General features: G+C 36.3%; 2 protein-coding genes across 3 annotated transcripts in view; both read right to left on the minus strand.

Moving 5' to 3' along the window:
- Positions 1-14,112, minus strand: part of LOC146458979 (mediator of RNA polymerase II transcription subunit 20-like) — a 163,822-nt gene that overhangs the window by 59,660 nt on the left and 90,050 nt on the right. The window lies entirely within an intron of this gene.
- Positions 7,663-14,036, minus strand: LOC146458985 (mesencephalic astrocyte-derived neurotrophic factor homolog). Its single transcript, XM_085089889.1, has 4 exons — positions 13,848-14,036; positions 11,828-11,952; positions 10,151-10,292; positions 7,663-9,404 (listed from the first exon to the last, which is right to left on the minus strand). The coding sequence occupies exons 1-4, from the start codon at positions 13,936-13,938 to the stop codon at positions 9,244-9,246; spliced, it is 519 nt and encodes a 172-aa protein (XP_084946015.1). The 5' UTR covers positions 13,939-14,036; the 3' UTR covers positions 7,663-9,243.

The raw sequence follows: 14,112 nt of genomic DNA on the forward strand, positions 1-14,112 counted from the left end.
TTTTAACCTTTAAGCCTCAGTGTCAACATACAGTTTCTCCTTACTGGTCTCTACATGTCCATTTTTCATAGTAGCGTTATAGGGAGGTTGTTGAAATATCAAGAAATTTCACCACTGGTGATCTCATGACCTCTCCTTGATTGTGTATTGATAAATATTAGGAGAAATTTTGATACTGATCACTACTGGGGCTTAAAGGTTCAAGGTTCACTGTTCTGATATTTTTTGTGTACTTGTGTGAAAAGTCCTTGAACATAATTTTGTGTTGCTGGTCTTAATATTAAGAAAAGTTAGGACCTGACATGGGTGCAAATATCAATACAAGAAAATTGTTTTTGCTCAAGGAATTGGCATCAACAAGGAATTTTCATCCAAGACAGACACTGTTTTCAAAGTTTCTTTTCCCCACAACTTCTCTGCAGTGGGTTTGTGTCTGACAGTTTGATTAAATGTTGTTTCCTGGCTATGGAAGGCCATGGTTAAGGAATACTTAGGAATTCATGGTTACTGAAGATCAGCTTACTGTGAAAGCTGTTGTTTTGCTGCAGAAATGGGTGACAGTTCATTAGAATACACAGACATGCACAGGAAAACAAATAGTGGAAATATTTTTTTTTATTTGTTTTCTATTTATCTGCCATTTGCTACTTTTATGAGCCCAAAAGACCTTCTCACACCTTCCTATTATTATTGTTATTATTTTTTTTTGGCTGAAATCAAGGATCCCATCAGAGGTGAGTGTCCAAGCACCAAGATAGCTGCTTTGGACATAAAGAACCTTGTATTATTCTTAGTGTATCATCCTCTATGCATGTACAAATAATGCAATGCTCAGTACAACAATGATTATTTAAGCAGCTCATTGTGCCTTGCAAATCTAATGCAGATAATGACCTTTGTTCTTCATATCAAGAGTCAAATATTATTGGACTTGTGTATTATGTGGTTCTAATTTTCGAGTCTGTGGACTCCTATGTGTAAAATTATAACCTTTATTAACTTGTCATCAAAGAAGCAGTCGAGGGGGCATGTCCCCTAAACTTAACATAAATTTCAGGTGAAAACTTTTCAAGTGTTATGTGATAAAGGTGAATCAAGAACCACTGAAATGGAAAGCTCATCACTACCAAATAAAACTCTAATGGGAAACTCATAGGGACTTGCTCTGTTTGCTCACATGTTGCAAGTAACCAAACATTCTTCAGATCCCAAATCCAGATGTGGTACCTCCATTTCCCAAAAGAAATTTAAACTTCCATTTTTGAGAAAAAAAAAACCCCTTTAATGTTGGACATAATTGGGCGCCTACCATTTACACGGACAGGTCTTTCTGGTTTGCTGGTATATAGCGAAGACAGTAGCATGGTGTTAGGGCTAGGATGGTTCATGGTTCATTTATTTCACACTATTTACACAACATTAACATAGAAAGAAAAGTATTACAACAAATGATTACAAGATAAAAATAAATACAGTACAAATTATAAAATGTGTGTGGTGGTCAAAGTAGCAAAGGCTTTCTAGCTGACCACCACCTACTTTTAAGTAAACAAAGAAATGACACTGAGCTTTATTGAGATATTAGAAAATGTAGGAAATGTTTGTAGAGCCTAGGATGTACAAGAGAGAATTACATTTGTGTAAATTAAGGTATGTTTGAGATATACTGAACCGAGCAAGAAATCTAAACAGGACAAGCTTAATAAAAGAAGAACAAAACAATAAATAAATAAAAACAAAAAAAAGCAAAAAAACAACATACAAACAAACAAACAACAACAACAACAAACAAAAAGAAAGGAAAAGGACAACACATCATCAGCAGCAACAGCAGCGACAACGAAGATCAAAATATAAGCAGACAATTATTATTATTATTATTATTATTATTATTATTATTATTATTATTATTTTTAACTCTATTATTATTAGATAGTTACATACTATTATATTTGATCATTAAACAGAACATATATTATTTGATTGACAAGAGATCAGGTGGGCCTTATAAAGTTTCTTAAACCTGTTAAAAGTTTTTGTTTTTTTCAATGCCATAGGGACAGTTTCCCAAATGACAGAAGCAGAGTACTTAAAAGTAAATTTGCCTATGTTAGTTCTAACTTGTGGTCGGTGGAAATTAAGCTTGGCAGAATTTCTGGTGTTATAGGAGTGGACAGTTGTTGTAGGTAGGAGGAGGCCCTGTTTAGCTGGTTCATATAAAATTATATTATTACAGTGACCTTGAGTTGTGTCCTTTGGCCTGTAAAAGAAACCTGCCGCAATTACACAATCCATTTGGTTTGGAAATTTAAACCATTAACTTATGGAAGAAGGAGAATTTGTGTGACCAAATCAGCTGACAGACTACAAAGAGAAGAAATAATTTTTACGTATCACTGGTAGACCACAATTTCTGAAACTTTGCCAATGAAAATATGACATGAACCATTTGACTTTCCAATGCGAAATTTAACACCAAGATGCCAATCAGTAACTCTATTGTGCCTCATCTACAACAACGACCACAAATTTTTTCTGATAAAGCTTCGACAACAAAAACTCTCTGCACTGTCTGTTGCTACCTTTACCTTGGGGTGCACAAAAATTATGTGACATTTCCCTGCCTGTAAATTACAGTATCTTCAATACAGTTACCATCTAAGGCGAAAACTGGTACAGCTTACTCCGGTTGACTTAAGTCTTTTTAATTGATCGTCGATAAGCACGTTGATCTTGAGTGGAGAAAGCACAATTACGATGGATTTGTTCTTGGAACAGTTTTCATTACAAAGATGGTCTAGATGGTCACAAAGGGTAGGAACTAATCTTAGTAAAAAAGTGATTTACCGCGCTTGTTGATTGCAATCTCTCCTGTTGCCTCTTTCTTTTTGGTTTAAGTTTCAAGTTTTGTTGTCCTCTCGACCGAAGAACGTTCCGAAGAGCACCCTCGAAAGCGAAAACCTCACCAGGAATGATCACAGTTACGAGCAGCACGGTGGACAAAGGATGATGGGCAGGCCCGTATTCCGGGCCTCAAATCGAACTTTACCAGATCTCCCCTCCGCCTGACCGTGGGAGATCTGGGTACGAGATTATAAAAACAGTTCACTAAGCATTCATCTTTCTTCAATTCCACAGCACGACTATGACTCTTGATTCTTACTATGCTAAATCAGGTGTTCCTGCATAAATATTGATACAAATAAATGAAATCTGAAATAAATTACAAGATGTGCACGTTATAGTGGATTGCTTTCCTCGATTAGAACTATTTCTTCAGTTTAATTGACGGAATGGCAGGAAAACCGGGTCTTGTCTGACTTCCGACAATGAAAACGCCTCAGCAATAGAAGGCTAAAACTTCAGGCCTAATCGGATGTCGTCGAATGACCGCCATTTCTATTTCCGGGGGGCGGTTTTCTGGCTGTCTTAAACGTAATATCTCGAGGAAAGCGTGGCGAAAGTTCTTCAAACGCCAACAGTAAATCAGCGGACTGGAAAGAGAGCTTAACATAACGAAAGTATCGGTCCAACCCCATACAATAGCCATGACGTGCGGTCCTTCCGCGTAATCTGTAAAAGGTGTCACTGCAAAACATATTATTGAAGGTAAATAGCTTAAAATTATCACACACAGGATGATTGTAACGGTAATGGCTGCTTTGTTGTCTTTTTTTACTTTTCTGGCTTCTTCTTGAGTTAGTTGTTCGTTTTTTAAGCGTTTTTTCTGACGCCTTGTCTCTGAATAGACATAACCATACATGCAAGCTATGAAAACAATGTAAAGTGAGCCAAGAATACTTAGCATTGCGTCCAGCATTTTACCATAAAAAAGCGCTTCTTGTTTCCTTCCAATTGCAAATAAAAATGGGTCTGGGATTCTAAAACATAATGTAAAGGCCCAAGCCAAAATCGCACCAATAGTTACCCTCTGTTTTGTTACAATGTCTTGATATCTCAAGGGCATTTTGACGGCGACAAAGCGATCGATGCCTATTAAAACGAGGTGACTAAACGAAGTAATAGCAGAAGCAGACCAGAGATATATGTAAACTGTCTCCAAGATACAAAACGGGCCATCACTAAGGATTCTCTTCACATAAACCGCAATAATTATGGGTTGCACTATGAGTCCAGTGAAAAGATCTGTTCCTGCCATGCTAGCGAGAAGGATATTGGAAGGTGTTCGGAGTCGGTGTCTTGTAGCCACAGCTATTACAACCAACGCATTTAGCAGAATAGTCGGAAGAACAAGGATCGAGGTGATACTTGTTTGAGCAACCAGATTTCTCCGCGTGCCATCTGTCAAGTAACCTTTGCGCCAGACAAATCCATGAAGAAAGGGGCATTCTTCTCCGTCGGGATCTGAAGTCCTGTTAGCAGGAAAAAATTCCTTTTTATCTTCATAAGTTTGCAAACGAACTAAACGTTAGAACGAAAAAGGCCGAGGTAGATCTAACTGAGGCAGTTTGGAACTGAATGAAAATTATAATGTGGTACCGTTTATTTTCCGAGTAAAAGCATATTATTTCGCAGTGCGGAATATAGACACGTGTAGTTATCGGACCCTTATGCCTTGTGAGTAAGCTTCGGATGATGGTAACAACAAATTATTGAGTATTCGGTACAGGCAAACATACTCTATGAACATGTAGAGGCGGACAAGCAAAGTTAATGTGGGCTCATCACGGAATAGATGGTATTATTCATGTTTTTTTGGGACATATTTTGTTTACTGAATGATGTAATGCATGTAGTTTATTCAGAATGAAAGAACTTGCGTAGTTTTGGAGTTTGGGACTTTGGTTCAAAACTTAATCGGCTACGCGTCGGTTTTGAACGCACTTGTCGCTGTTTGAAAATCGCATAACCTGAACACTCGCCCTCGTTTTTGATATATTGCACTGATTGTTTTTATCGAACGTGTTAACTGTCCCACATCAAAGCATTTAAGACATGTTAAGAGTTCGTTTGCCGCGTCAAGTTAAAAATGGCTTTTATAGAATCCTCAATCAAGTCGCTTTTCAAGTTTGTTTAATTTAAAAAACAGATCTTCCCCCGAATTGAAATTCCAATTCAGCACAGTCATGTCCAATACACACAACTTGGTCAAAGACGTGAATTTTTTTGAGGACAGATCAATGTTGAAAAAAGTCTTTCACTAAAGCATGACAGCCTTATAAGTATTACATGTAAAACACGAAGAAAGTTCTTCCCTATGTTTTAATACAGCCTTTAATTGATTGTTTATAGCATGTCTATACCAATGAATAACAAGGAAAACTGAGCAAACGGAGGAGTAACTGGACAAACCAGAAACGCAAACGAACGCACGAATCACCGAATTAACGAACAAACGGTCAACCGAGCGCTCACCAACGAACGAACGAAAAACGGAGTGAACTAATTCGCGAAACCAGATGAAAAGCTGAACGACCGAGTGGACAGCTCTTTTGTTTGCAGCCATAAACGTTTAAAAGCTTTTATTTTCTGATCTTTCAATGTAAACTAAAAGCACACGAAGAAAGGAGGGTAAACTTAACGGCGAGGGGAAAATTTTTAAATAACTTCAGGGGGAATCTCTCTGATCACTAGCTTAAAACTGTGGCACCACAGCTGGCCCTACGTGTCTGAGATGACAGTTGTCATTCTATTCATTGTAACTGAAAGTAAATATCAAACTAATGTTTCCATGTACCTGAATAGTCCGGTTTCTGCAGACGAAGAGTTCGTACTTGCCATTACTGTATTATAAAGGTTCCACACCTTACTCCGTAGGTTAAATAAATTGGAAATACGAATGTTGAAACACAGAACTAAATAGCGGCGAATTGACGGCTTACCTTTACAATTTTTAAAGCTTTAAAGTCTTTTAATCTTCTTCGTTATAAACAATTAATTATTAGTTAATTTTATCTGATCTGGCCCGAGTCATTTATATTACTTAAACACGAAACTTAATGCTTTACTACCCAGGTTTTCTCAAACGTAAAATTGGCTTCAGGCGATGTTCCCGTACCCACTGAACTGCAAGACGCTCAAACCTTCCAGGCGTTAGATTCTTGATCTCCATGTATGTTTATAAAAAGTTGTCGCAGTTTAATGAAGCGTTAATAACAAGAAACCACTTTCCCAGAAGGACAAAAGTATCAAGAGTAATCTTGTGTGCGTCATGCCTCGGAAAGCGTCCAAAGTAACAGTGAAATGATCGACGCAACTTGTATTAGACCATTTTCATCGACCAATCAGATTGGAGAACGCGATCGATTTTAGCAGATGTTTTCTCCGAAGACAAATATTTGGTTACGAGGTTAATTATAACCTGATGAAGAAATTTCTTCGTAATGTTTTATACAGCTTTTAATTGATTAAATTTAGTTGTTTGTAACATGTTTATGCCCATGAATAGCAAGGAGAACTGGGCAAACGAAGAAACAACTGGTCAAACTCGAACGCTCACCTGTGAAAACGAACGAACGAAAAACCGAAAGAACGAACTCACAAACCAGATAAACATCTGAACGACCGAGCGAAAGCTCTTTTGTTTGCATCCTTAAGTGTTTAAAAGGATCGATCGATTTTCTGATATTTTAATGCAAACTCTAATCCTTTATAATTAGCTGAACTGGTCCTCGCGGAAATGGAGCATTCTGATTGGTTCCCTGAGCGGTTTGAATTTTCCTTTACAGACCGCTAATATGGACCGCTTGCGTTAAAGCGCACGTTAAAAAGGGGAAAAGTTTTTTAATTTTAACAAAAAACAAAGCAAAAATGTTTTAAAATAAGCTTATGAAATAGAAACTGTTGAAACCGTCATGTTGGAGTTTTTACTTTCTTGCACTTTTTCTCGCACTACTTACACATAAACAAGTTTCACGCCAACTAGAAAGCAACAAGCGGAAAAGTCTAGCATATAATGTAATGATGTGACCGAACGGGGGAAATAAAGCCTTTTGTTGTTGTTGCTGCTTTCACCGGTGAGCGCTCGGTGGACCGTTTGATCGTTAACTCTGTCATTCGGCTATTCGTTTGCTCATCCCTTTGTTCGTTCGCTCGTTCTTCCGCTTGCGCATTCGTTTGCGTTTTTGGTTTGTTCAGTTGCTCCTCCGTTTGCCCATGTGACCCCTTCTCGAGGGAGGCTATTTTTGTACGTTTCACTCCGTTTACCACACTGAGAAAAATATGGGTTTTCCTATTAGATCTGGTTCACACTAGCGCAGAAGCATCGGAAGTGGAATCGGAATCAGAAGCGTCTTCTGATCTAGCGTGAATCAATACGGTGGAAGCAGACACGGAAGCCCCGTTTTCGTTCAAAATGACGAATGGCTGCCATGCTTTCCGTTCTAAATCTCGCGTAAAGGGATTGGGAATGAGCTATGTGATTGGTAGATTTTTCTGCTTGCGCTTCCGATTCCGATCAACCAGTTCACACTTGTTCCCAAGTGACGGAATCAGAAGCAGAATCGGAAGGAAAAGGAAACGTTGGGATTCTTCCGATTCCGTCCGAAGGTTCCTTACGCTTCCGATTCCGTCGCCAGTGTAAAGCAGCCCCAAGGGGACAACGGGGTTCAAAAATAGCGCGCCTGGGCTAAAATAGAGCCCAGTCTCCCCGAACTATTTCAAACAATATAACAGTCATAAAAGACTACTCAGGGGCAAAAACAAGGTAATATATCAAACTTTATTAAGCATTCTTTGAATTCTTCAACCAGGAAGTTAAATATACACATAGCTAATAGTCTGCTTCCTTTACACGAAGTGTACAATAATTGGAAGAAACCATTTTCTTTACAAATGGTATTTAATTTGCAAAACCAAATGCGAAGGAAAAATGTTGACCTCATTTCTTACATGTAACCTTGTACGATTTTCTTTAGTCTTCCAATCTGAAGTTGTCAGTTAAATAGGTTTGAAGAAATTAAAGGAATTCTGTATTTCTCTTTATCTTTGTGCTGTATAAATGATAAAGATAAAAACGATTCTTAAGGACGGTGCCTACTTTTGTTACAGCGCATACGTCCTGTGCATCTTGAGATACTCGGGTTTCCTATGGGTGGTGCTTACTAATAGAGGGGTATTTTTGCGCGGTTTAAAACTATGCGGAGAAATCAGAACTTAGAAAGTGCTCTTGGTATCCAAAAAGAAAAGTTGGGGGTAACCATGCATTTTTCAGCGATAATAAAGCTTCAATTTGGAAATAAAACGCCGTACATTGCTTTGTATTTTACTGTTTTTTAGAATTATTGTTGCCTAATTATCTCTAAAAAAAATGCGCAGTTACCCCTAATTTTCTTTAATATCAATAATAATAATAATAATAATCTTTATTGAGGGAACTTTTCACAAAACGTGGTTTTCGAAAAGGACCTCAAAGATTAAGACTAGAATGTATACATAAAATTTTAAAAAAAGAAAAGAAAGCAAGATATATAAATAAATACATAAATTATATTAAGAAATTAAAAATGAATGAATGAATGAATGTATTGAATGTGTTAATATTAGCAGATTCTCGTATTACCTGGCTAAGTGAGTTAAAGTCATTTACAGCATGATATGCAGTTCTTTGTTTCCCCCAATTTCTCTTGACGCTGGGGAGTCTAAGATTGACTTTATTTCTTGTATTGGAATGATGTTGCTGCTGCTGTGTTACTAAAGTCAATTCGTGGTTTACAAGTCCATTTAGACATTTGTATACATGCACACATCTTCGCTGGAAACGCCTTTTCTCGAGCGGTATCCACTTCAGAGTCGCTAATGCATGCGATGCAGATGAATACAGCGGACGATCTAAAATAATTTTAGCCGCCTTATTTTGCAAAACTTGTAGGCTAGACATTAAAGTGACATTATGCTTGTCACCCCAAACTAGATCTGCGTCCTTAAATAAGGGCATGACAAAACTTTTATAAAAAAGGATGCCTGCCCTAAATGGTAACGTGCCCTAAACCCTAAACTTTTTGGGTTCCAATAGCCGTTGCTAAGATCTGCTTTGGCTGCATTTAAGTTATAACCTGCGCAAAAATACTTCTTTATTAGTAGGCACCGTCCTTAAAAGCAAAGGAATTGATTTGGATAACAAATATCCCCTTAAAAATGCTATGACTAAGTGCTTGAAGTTGTATGAGAAACAGGGCAGTTTCATAATCATTATAATGAAGAAAATAAAAGGTTAGAAACTGACTTCATGACTTGCAAAATCTATTCAAATTCAATGTTCAAAATTGTCTACAATTTAGCTAATCAAAGTTCTGTATGTTCACTCTTCAGTTGTTCAATTCTCTTTATAAAGTCTGATTTCTCTAAACATCCAACGCATTCTTCGTCCCAGTCGCTTAGTATCTTTTTAAGTTGCTTCACCCTGAGTTTCTTCAGGTCAACGGTGTTGAGATCAATCTGCTTGTCTGCAACCAAGAGAATTTCATTTAAGTATTTTGTGTAAATATATTTAATTCTCAGTAGTTAGTACATGAAGTAATACTTTTTATCTCAATTGTCATTTATCACCAAATTCCTTTTGGACCTTTTGCTCATCTTATTTACTTTAGGGCACCTACTCGATTAGTTCTTTTAGCTATTTGGGTGTCCCAAACTTCACACTATTCAATTTTTTTGCTTCTTTAAAATCTATGTTTAGTAACAATGAAACAGAAATTATTTTTGACTCTTTCTGTTTACTGCACGGTGTATTTACTGTATCCTTTATACTAATGTACACTGTATGTGACCTAGTTTTAAAAAATAATAATCTTTGTAATATTTGTGTGAATTAAATAAATTGACTTGACTTGACTTGACTTGATACATTAGATCAACAAACAAGTTGACACCTGACATTTCTTTTTAAGACTTGTGATCACAGACTGATCTTAACTCTTTTCCAGTTTACATAGTTTATAAGGAAACATCATCAAAAGTCACAATAAGAAAATATGTCTCGCTCGGCAGCAGATTAAACTCTGTATGCTTTCAGCATTTGTAATGTTTAACGGGAGTTCATTAACCATTTTCCTGCCACTAAAGAGAAAAGTCCTTCACCCAAAATTAAGTTTAACCTTTGGTAAGGATAACATAAACTCTGCCTTTTTGTGTAGTCACGAATGTTAGAAAATCTAGCAAAATATGATAAAAAGTAGCTTGTCTCACTTACCATACTGCAGCTCACAGATCTGTGCATCAAGCGTTTTAAGCCGCTCACAGATCTTTTCTGCCGGCTTGTGATAACTCAGTGGTTTGAGAATTTCTTTCAGCATACCAGTGGCGGCATCCTTTGTTCCTCCAACATAGTAGCACTGGGGTTATAAACGAAATAATAATGGTAACTTGTTAGTTCCTTAAAGACTATTAAGGAAAGGTGATCAACAATTTAACTTCTTATAATTATTACATGTATATCTCCATATTGTGGAAGCAAATGGTCAATAAGGAATTATTATTGAAGATTTCATTTTTGTTTTGAATTCATTAATTATTTACATAACTTGCAGACACGGGTCTGGGCTAGTTATGTTACACTCAATCATTTTCATTTCATTCAAACAGTTTATATCTATTCATAGAACTCCTTAACTATATTTGCGCTCTGGTAGATAATCCATTTCTGACAGCGTTCAATAAGGAAGGACAGTTCTTTGTCAGTGTTTGTTATTGAGCTTATTATTATTATTATTATTATTATTACTATTATTATTATTATTATTATTATTATCATTATTTTTATTATTATTATTATTATTAGTAGTAGTAGTAGTAGTTGTAGTAGTAGTAGTAGTATGCAGTATAAAATGTACATGTACAAAATTAAATGCATTATCTTGTTCAAACAACTTCATAGAACGGCCAGCATAATTAAACCTATGAGCTGGTGAGTAAGAGAACTTACATGTATTTACCCAGTATGTAAAATACACAAGAAAATACCCTATTGATAAAACTGAGAGTCAACATTAAATAAAATATTATAAACCTTCAGTAAAATTAAAAAAACTTTAAAAGTTAACAATTAAAACCAACACATAATCAGTGTATAAGATTGACTTTTGTTATTAAATTTAGCAGAAAAACTAACGCGGAGAGATTTCGACGTTTCGATGACATCCTGTCATCATTATCAAGAAAATGAAGAAAATTTACATAAGTAAGTAGACAAAACTAAACTGAAAACAATAGTCTATTGTTCTAATAATACAGGCGTCTTTTATTGGGAAGTTCCCTTCCTTTTTTATCCCTCACGTGACCACTTTAAACATGTGGGTGATATTCAGTGTGCTTGAGAGTACTGACTTCTGCATTTGACTTAAGCATGTGCTGTCCTTTGGCACCTAACAGCTTCAGGATTACAATTGCGAGAGTTCTCAAAATTAATACCTTTGAAGAACATCCAGTAGGATGTTATACTGCGACACACTGTAACCCTGCTACTGCTGGCACTGCTTACCAGTATTGTAATTATTTTTTTATTTATTGTTATTATTATTATTATTATTATTATTATTATTATTATTATTATTATTATTATTATTATTATTAACACTTAAATAGAGGATATTACATGACCACGCAGTAGAGATATAAAATTACTCTTTGAGTTTTGAAATAGCTTTCTCCAAGCGGCCATGTAATGTTCTGTTTATTATGTGTATATAAACACCAATGAAATACCAAATCATTGCAAAAGGCGCAATTTGTTATGTAACCATAGCAACGGTGATCTTCACCTGTGAAGACAAAATGTTATTTTCACGTGTGAAGATAATCATGTTTTCTCTCGAAAGCTCACCTGGTATTTCATTGGTGTTTATATAATAAATATAAGTATTTTACTCACAAATCTGTTTTCCTTGTTCTTTGCTTTTGCACAGGCAGCCATAAACTTATCCTGCATTTTGTCGGCATTTGAGGTTTCATCACTTGTCAGCTTATTGGCAAAATTTGACAGAAACTTTATACAAACTGCAAGAGAAAACAATTAAATTTAATAGCAAAACACTGAGCAGGTAGTGAAGGTGGTTTGTAAAAAATGACTTTTGTGTACATTTTAACTTCCCTTGTCCTATAAATCAACCTGATAACACCAATGCATTAACAAACCCTTTAACCCCTAATATTAAAGAACAAATTCTCCTATCTTAAACCCATACTTTTCTTATGAAAGTACTGGGGAGAAGTTACATGTATTAATTAAATAATCTTAATAATCTTATCTAATCCTTAATTCTCATGACATCAGGGGTTGAATAAGCATTGATATTACAAGGAGAAAATTGATGCTGATTACTGGTAAGAACCCTGTTACATGTACCGAGGCGCTGCTTTTTAAATTCTAAAATCCAAAGAGGAACCAGCTGACAAAATGATAACACCTTTCTACATGTATAAAGAGACTCTTCTCCAAAGTGGACGAGGAGCCACCAAACCTAAAGGAAACACCTTTGTAACACACTCTCACTTGAACTCACAACTTCACCCAGTTAGGGAGGGTGCCTACTAATACATTTTGTGCAGCTTATGGCTATGTGGAAAAAGCAGATTTTAACAAGGCCTGTTGGAATTCAAGAAGAAAATTGGGGGTAACCGCACATTTTTTAGAGATAATCAAGCAACATTTATTCTACAAAGCGCTAAAACAGAAAGCAATGTATGAAATATTTTTTCCCAAATTGAAGCTTAATTATCTCTGAAAAAATGTGTGGTTACCCCAATTTTCTTTACGTATCCCAATAACCCTTGCCAAGGTCTGCTTTTCCCACATACTTATGAACCGCGGAAAAATATCTCTGTTTTAGCTGGCATTGCCATTAAGAAATCTGACTTTCTTGGGCCATCTGAAGATGCGCATAACGTACGCGCAGTAGCAATAGTAGGCACTGTTCTTAATCACTCCCCATTCATAATAAAGTTAGGGCACTGAGGATTTCCCTTTGGAACCATTACATATATAACCATCACATTCCTAACCCGCACCTACTAGCAAACACCTCAGCTGTGGCCCCACCTTAGACCAAGGTTGCCTGTCTTCGATTCTTTATCTTCATAAAATATCACTCCTGACAAATTCATGAATTGTAAACTTTTGGCACTACGAAAACGATTTTAAGAAAAAAAAATTGGAGCAATGTAGCAGTGTGCCAGAAAGCATCCAGTCGTGTTTTGACTGGTTCGCTATACAGACAAATGTATGGAAAGTTCAAAACACAACTGGACGCTTTCTGACACAGCTACATCGTACATTCCTCCAATTTTTTTTTCTTAAAATTATTTTCCTAGTGCCAAAAGTTTCCAATTCATGAATTTTTCAGAAGTGATGTTTTATGAAAATTATTTGACATTGGATTTCCATACAAACACTGTTATTTCAGGACGTGTTTGCCTACTCATCAAAAAACCGAAAACCGTAATAAGGCCCATTAAAACAGAGTCCTAACACCTGGTTAAGTTCCCATAAAACCTCGACCTTTCTTTAGTAATGTGCCACGTCCAGTCTCTATAATAATGTACTCTCATGAGTATGTAGCAAGTGAATTCTGATAAGAAAACGTGAAAAATGATTTTTTCTTTCAAAGATCTGTGCAAAAGTTTCATAAGTGTGTTAGATCAACAATTTCGATCCTACTGATTCCACCAGTTAGCAAGAAACAAAGCTCCTACGAAATAGTTTACGTCTCATAATAACTATTCAGGTTGTATTCTAGCTCAATTTACAACTAAATGTCAGAGTTCTGCGTCTAACTGTTCCGTTTATTTGGATGAGAAGAATCTGTTTTATGGATAATTGAAGAGCTCTTGCTAAAGCCATACGTGTCAGAAAGAAAACTTCCTGCAACTTTTCAGTATAAACACACACTAACCTTCACATTCCCCCTCTCTCAACTTCGCTTCTGCTAGCCATACGTGACATCCAAACAAGGCATTTAGTGCAAGCACAGTAATTAACCACATAGTGACGAATTCAAAGAGATCAGAGTAAAAACAACGTATAATCTTCAAAATCTCTTCCTCAAAATGTTTCACGTTTACCGGCTGATTACGCAAATGCCAATGCCAGTGGTCTAGTTGGCGGTCTCTGATTGGTGGAGACCGTAACGCGCCTGCAGATTCAAAGCCAGCAGTTTC

This window comes from Pavona decussata, unplaced genomic scaffold, assembly GCF_977016875.1.
Source record: "Pavona decussata unplaced genomic scaffold, jaPavDecu1.1 SCAFFOLD_223, whole genome shotgun sequence".
NCBI classification, from domain to species: Eukaryota; Metazoa; Cnidaria; class Anthozoa; order Scleractinia; family Agariciidae; genus Pavona; species Pavona decussata.